Raw genomic sequence first — 7265 nt, 5'->3', positions numbered from 1 at the left:
CTGGTTTGTCCAAAGACCCCTGGAGGAGGGACCGTGGAGCAGTGGGGTTCAATGTCACTGTAAAAACAACATTAACTTAAAAATTTTCCCATGACATTTTGATCACTGGTCAAATGTTGAAAGGGGGTGGCTACTGAGAAATACAGATATGATTGTTTAAAATATTACTTATATTATTTGATGTCTATGTACATGAAATTTTTGGTAAACCTATTGCTAAAAGTGAGCTACATTTATATACACATATTTTTTTTTAAATTTTCATTAAATTTATTGGGATGACATTGGTCAACATGAACATAGATTTCAGGTGTGGGTTTCTATGTTACAAGATCTGTATATTGCACTTTGTGCCCACCACCCAAAGTCTATTTTTCTCCTGTCACCTTGTATTAAGACCCCTTTCTCCCTCAACCCCCTTCCCTCTGCCCACCACCACACTGCTGTTTGATATACACATAATTTCATTCCATGTACTGTTGTTCAACAAATATTAATTAAGCACATACCATCTGTCTGGTGCTACTCTGTCACTGCACCAAGCAGACCAAGAGCCTTGCTCTCACAGCACTTACAGTCCAGTGTTCTAAGTAACAGAGCGGCAGCACCAAAGTGGCTTTGGCTCCTGCAGACAATGGGGTCCTTGGAATAGACTGGTATTGAATATTGAGGTACAGCCTGTTATGCTCCTTCTAGCCTATGGGCATCTTCTCCATCCTGGAAGAGGAGTGCATGTTCCCCAAGGCCACAGACACCTCCTTCAAGAACAAGCTGTATGAGCAGCATCTTGGCAAGTCCAACAACTTCCAGAAGCCCAAGGTTGTCAAAGGCAAGGTTGAGGCCCACTTCTCGCTGGTGCACTACGCGGGCACTGTGGACTACAACATTGCCGGCTGGCTGGACAAGAACAAGGACCCCCTGAATGAGACTGTGCTCGGGCTGTACCAGAAGTGTTCCCTGAAGGTTCTAGCCTACCTCTTCTCCGGGGCAGCAGCAGCCGCTGAAGCAGGTAATTTTCGATAGAATTCTCTCTTACTGAATGTCTGAACCCTCATGTGAGGAAGCCTGTTCTATGACTGCTGTGCTTTCTCGGTTCCCCTTAGAGGCTAATGCTGCTGCTGGAAAGAAAGCCGCCAAGAAGAAGGGTTCTTCCTTTCAGACCGTGTCTGCTCTCTTCCGGGTACAAACTTCATTTTCCCTAATTAGATTCAGGAAATTAAACTTAATTTTACTGTGTGGGAAAGGGGAACTAATGTTGCAAGGATTATAATACTGGGAATGACTCAAGGAGAGAGGTCAGCGGGTAGAACTGAGTCTTATGGCACTTTGGAAGAGATACTCAGTATAATATAGGAGACACAGGCCTCAGGAGGGATGAGCATGAATTGCAGAAATAAGTATCAGATGGTAAAATTCAATTTGGGGGCCAGGAAATGAGGTCATTTGACACTCATAAATTTCTAATGGGTAGGATTAAGCAAAAACATGCCATTTTCTTGAGCCTTTGGGAGCCTCCAAATGATGCAGGTGCTTAGGCGAATATTGGCATAGACTGAAATGAAAAGATTTCAAAATGTGAGGATAGAATAGTGGTAGGAATTGGAAGCTGATCTAAAAAAACACACAAAAACCCCAGCTATGATTAAAAAAATAGCCCTTTAAGGAAATTTACTTTTCTTTTGACAATTCAGTTGGCAAAAACTGAAGCTGTAGTTATTCCAAAAAAACAGGAATTCCTTGAAAACATCTCACACTTGGTAACATGGCTGTCAGTTTTCTGCCAGTTCCCAGAACAAGGCATTAGAAGGTTACTCACTGTGGAACCAGAAGGAGGACACAGCTCTCTAACTATGATAAGGAATAAGCATGTGATAGGGAAGGAGATACAACTGCAAGATAGGTAAAGAAAGAAATGGAGATTTGGAGAAAGATACTGACTTATTTGTAAAACCAGATCACATATCTAGGCAAAAAGAGTGGCTGGAGGTATTTCCATATGTTTAGAATGTCATACTAAATTGACAACGTATTCGCCCTGACCGGTTTGGCTCAGTGGATAGAGCATTGGTCTGCGGACTGAAGGGTCCCGGGTTCGATACTGGTCAAGGGCATGTACCTTGATTGCAGGCACATCCCCAGTAGGGGGTGTGCAGGAGGCAGCTGATCGATGTTTCTCTCTCATCGATGTTTCTAACTCTCTATCCCTCTCCCTTCCTCTCTGTAAAAATAAAACACACACAATAAAATATATTAAAAAAAATAAATTGACAACGTATCCTATCACACTCAACATCAGTGAACAATCACTTCAACATTTAGGAGACAAAATCTCTATATTAATGCACAAAAATAGGCAATAAAAGGCCGTTTTAGGAATGTGGAAATTTCAGAGTTAACTATTTGCAAATTCTAATCTGTATGGGTACTGGAAATATCAGGGGGAACACTTTGTAAAGTATATGCTTGTCTAACCATTATGCTGTACACCTAAAAAGAAGACAAAATAATAATGAATATAAACTGCAACTGAAAAATAAAATGTAAAAATAATTAAAAATTTAAGAAGTATTAAATGAATGCCATGGAGCATGATTATGTCTGTATATATGAATGTCTGAAAATAGTATACTTTTTAAACCAAATATTCATATGGTTTCACAGGAGAATTTGAATAAGCTGATGAGCAACCTGAGGAGCACACACCCTCACTTTGTACGGTGCATCATCCCCAATGAAACCAAAACTCCCGGTAAGACAGCTCTGATATCCAGACAAGCTTGTGTGTTTGTGCTAGACCATGAAATGAGGCATATGTATCTTTCATTTTTAGGGGCCATGGAGCATGAACTTGTGCTGCACCAGCTGCGGTGTAATGGTGTGCTGGAAGGCATCCGCATCTGTAGGAAGGGATTTCCAAGCAGAATCATTTATGCAGACTTCAAACAGAGGTCAGACTTTCTCACCATGAATTATTTTAAGAGATTTCTCTTATTTATTTTAATTTTTCAGTGAAAGGCTCATTAGTGATCCCGATTCTAGGAATATTTCCTAAGAATCCCGAAACACCAATCAGAAAAAATATATGCACTCCTATGTTCATAGAAGCATTATTTACAATAGCTAAGATCTGAAACATACCAAGTAGGTGAATGGATAAAAAAGGTGTGGTACATTTACATAATGGAATACTATGCAGCTATAAAAAGAGGATCTATTACCCTTTGAGACAGCATGGAAGGACCTGTAGAGTATTATGCTGAGCGAAATAAGCCAGTCAGAGAAAGACAAGTATCACATGATCTCACTTATATGTGGAATCTAATAAACAAAAGAAACTGACAAACAAAACAGATCCAGAGACATGGAAGCATGCAACACACTGACCAACCTCAGAGGCAAGGAGGTGGGGGTGGGAAGAGATTAACCAAAGAACTTATATGCTAGACAATAGTGGACACAGACAATAGTTCTGTGAAGGCCTGGGAAGTGGGAAGGAGTAGGGGGGATGGGGTCAATGGAGAAACAGAGGATATCTGTAATAATTTCAATAGTAAAGATACTTAATATACATATATATAAAACAAATTTAACTATGTATTGAAATACCAAAAGTTTGACACCCTTTGAATATATGGAGAATAAAGAAGTAGATATGATTTCTTGTTTATGTTTGTTATACTACTCAACAGCTATGTTTCTATAATAAGGCAGGAAGACTTCTTGTTCATGACAACAGTTATATCATTTATTTGTTAAACAGATACAAGGTATTAAATGCAAGTGCTATCCCTGAAGGACAATTCATTGACAGCAAGAAGGCTTCTGAGAAGCTCCTTGGGTCCATTGACATTGACCACACTCAGTATAAATTTGGTCACACCAAGGTAATAGTCTCTGAAGTCTACCTGACGTTATTCCTGTCGCTTTGAAGTTGATGTAGTTTCTGATCTACAACTCTGCTCATGCACAGGTCTTTTTCAAAGCTGGTCTTCTGGGGCTCCTAGAGGAGATGCGAGATGACAAGCTGGCCCAGCTGATTACCCGAACCCAGGCCAGGTGCAGAGGGTTCTTGGCAAGAGTGGAGTACCAGAAGATGGTGGAAAGAAGGTATTAATAGGGGTACTTTACTAAACTCCATCAGCATAGGTCTTGTAATTCTGATTCCTGTTATACCTGACTGAAAATTTCTGCTCCTATCACAGAGAGTCCATCTTCTGCATCCAGTACAATGTCCGCGCCTTCATGAATGTGAAGCACTGGCCCTGGATGAAGCTGTATTTCAAGATTAAGCCCCTCCTCAAGAGTGCTGAGACAGAGAAGGAGATGGCCAACATGAAGGAAGAGTTTGAGAAAACCAAAGAAAACCTTGCAAAGGCTGAGGCCAAGAGAAAAGAGCTGGAAGAAAAAATGGTTGCTCTGATGCAAGAGAAAAACGAACTACAACTCCAGGTTCAATCTGTGAGTGTCAGAACCCACTTTTGTAATCTGATGCTAAAGTTGTATTTAAGCAATTGCTAGGGAAAATTCTAGATTCCACCTTACCAATAGACTTATTATCAACCTTTCCTAATTCACAAATGCTTAGAATGTTCTATAAATTTTCATATACAATATTACTAAAAGAATCAACAAGATACACGGGTTTGTGCTAAGGGTAGTTAATGGTGAAGAAGTAACTAGCAAGTTAAGGATCAGTTTAATAAGGCTTATGTATACAGCCTTCTTGGCTCCCAACTCCCCATCTCTGGTGATAAAAATGTCTCCTTTCCTCCTCAAATGGGAAATTTATGGCAAGAAGGATGAAGGGAGGAGGTCAAACGACCTTCCTTCTCAAACTCCTTCAGCTTAAGATTTTCAGTATGCCAAAGGGCCATATTTTGAGGTGGTGTGCCCTGAACACCATCACTGGAAATAAAACTGTGTCATAATTTCACCAGGAACCATGACTTAAATTCCTTTATTTTATCATCAGTGTGGTACGTGCCCAATAAATGTTTCTTAAATGATGGGAAGCTAATAAAAATTAACCTAATGTTTTAAAACACAATTTAATGGTTTGCTTTCAAAATATTAATATAATCTGAAAATATGCAGAGAACTAAAATAGAAAAGTGTCTATTGTTCCCTCTTAGGAAGCAGATAGCTTGGCTGATGCAGAGGAAAGGTGTGATCAGCTGATCAAAACCAAAATCCAGCTTGAAGCCAAAATCAAAGAGGTGACCGAGAGAGCCGAGGATGAGGAAGAGATCAATGCTGAGCTGACGGCCAAGAAGAGGAAACTGGAGGACGAATGTTCAGAACTGAAGAAAGACATCGATGACCTTGAGCTAACACTGGCCAAGGTTGAAAAGGAGAAGCATGCCACAGAGAACAAGGTAAGAGACATATTCTGCTATACACTACAGAGGTTCTACCATCCAATTAGCTGCTTTATAGTAGAGACAATCTCTCCCTTGAACTTCTAGGTGAAAAACCTCACAGAAGAGATGGCAGGCCTGGACGAAACCATAGCTAAGCTGACCAAGGAGAAGAAGGCCCTCCAAGAGGCCCACCAGCAGACGCTGGATGACCTGCAGGCAGAAGAGGACAAAGTCAACACCCTGACCAAAGCTAAAACCAAGCTTGAACAACAAGTGGATGATGTAAGCTTAACATCATGTAAAATTGTTTTTTTTAATTTTGTAACTAAGTGGGCATGAGTTTGGATTCTTACAGTGTAATGAGTACTTTCAGGAGTGTCCAATGAATAAACAGTATAGAACATTATCTATATATATAAAAGCCTAAGCAACCATTATGACCAAGTGACCAAAACAACCAGGACGACCGGTCGACCAGTCGCTATGACACGCACTGACCACCAGGGGAAAGACGCTCAATGCAGGAGCTACCTCCAGCTGGTCAGTGTGCTCCCACAGCCAACCTCCCACAGTCAGCCAACCTACTGCAGTCCCTCCCCACCACTGGCCCTGATTGCCGGCCAGGCTGAGGGACCCCACCCATGCATGAATTTGGGCACCGGGCCTCTACTCCTGCTGTAAGAACTAATATGGACATGTTAGTTAAAAAAAAAAAAAGAAAGAAAGAAAGTTAGTTGTAACAGATAATATGGGTAAAATAAATTAGGGGGAAAGAAGGAAGAAAAAACTGTATAAACAAAATGGGTCTTTATCTGAGCTTGAAAGAAGAGAGGCTATGAGAAGATATAGAAGAGAGAATGTTCTCTAAATGAGAAGTGTAGCAAGAGCAAAGAAGCAATAATGATCTGTAAGATTTTCTCTCACAGTGACAAAGGAGAACATGGGAGATAAATTTGGCTTCAAACATGTTCTGATATTGAATGGAGAATCCGCTGTAAATGTCTGAGTAAGGGAGGACTTGACAAAGGTCATGGTTTGGAAATATTGCTATGGTGTTTATTCCATGTGGTAAAGCATCAAACACAATGAATTCCAGTGGGGAGACAGAGATGACAAGAGGTCTCCCTAGTAGTTTACTGTACCAATGTTGTAATGAGGTGCATTTCACTTTGTAAATGATGAATCTTTGGACTAGATAAGTAGCAATAAAAAGTAATAGATGGGATAGATTTGTCTAATTCAAAGAAAAATCAAAATAATTTGCTGATTACATGAGTTAAATATTTGTAAGTTCAACTTGGGACAAAAGGTGATAACATGCCAGGAACTGTATTCATGGATTATTAACGTTTAGCTTGAAGGATCTTTGGAACAAGAAAAGAAAATCCGGATGGATCTAGAAAGAGCAAAGAGGAAACTGGAGGGAGACCTAAAATTGGCCCAAGAATCCATAATGGATGTTGAAAATGACAAACAGCAACTTGATGAAAAGTTTAAAAAGTAAGCATCAAAGACAAAAGTTTAATGGGGGAAATTAATATTAGTATTTATGTCACTAACCACAAGTGCTTTTCTAATAGAAAAGAGTTTGAAATGAGCAATCTGCAAAGCAAGATTGAAGATGAACAGGCCCTCGGGATGCAGCTACAGAAGAAGATCAAGGAGTTACAGGTAAGTACCTGGTTTCCACCAGTGAAATCCACATGAGAAAATTACTGACACAAGCTAAGTTTGTGTTTTTCATCACTCCCAGGCCCGCATTGAGGAGCTGGAGGAGGAAATCGAGGCAGAGCGGGCCTCTCGGGCCAAAGCAGAGAAGCAGCGCTCGGACCTCTCCCGGGAACTGGAGGAGATCAGTGAGCGGCTGGAGGAAGCTGGTGGGGCAACTTCAGCCCAGCCAGACCA

The 7265-nt window shown here is 40.6% G+C and overlaps 1 protein-coding gene across 1 annotated transcript in view; it reads left to right on the top strand.

The window, feature by feature from the left end:
• LOC102758180 (myosin-1) overlaps positions 1-7265 on the top strand; it is a 25289-nt gene that overhangs the window by 8548 nt on the left and 9476 nt on the right. The window contains 12 exon segments of the mRNA XM_015562540.1: positions 697-1009; positions 1104-1180; positions 2662-2749; positions 2831-2948; positions 3761-3884; positions 3971-4107; positions 4203-4458; positions 5133-5375; positions 5466-5642; positions 6715-6860; positions 6941-7031; positions 7114-7251. Coding sequence (XP_015418026.1) covers positions 697-1009; positions 1104-1180; positions 2662-2749; positions 2831-2948; positions 3761-3884; positions 3971-4107; positions 4203-4458; positions 5133-5375; positions 5466-5642; positions 6715-6860; positions 6941-7031; positions 7114-7251 — 1908 coding nt within the window.

The sequence above is a fragment of the Myotis davidii genome, unplaced genomic scaffold (assembly GCF_000327345.1).
Source record: "Myotis davidii unplaced genomic scaffold, ASM32734v1 scaffold37, whole genome shotgun sequence".
NCBI lineage: Eukaryota > Metazoa > Chordata > Mammalia > Chiroptera > Vespertilionidae > Myotis > Myotis davidii.
Note: the sequence above shows the minus strand (reverse complement) of the source record. Positions and strands in the feature narration are given on the sequence as shown.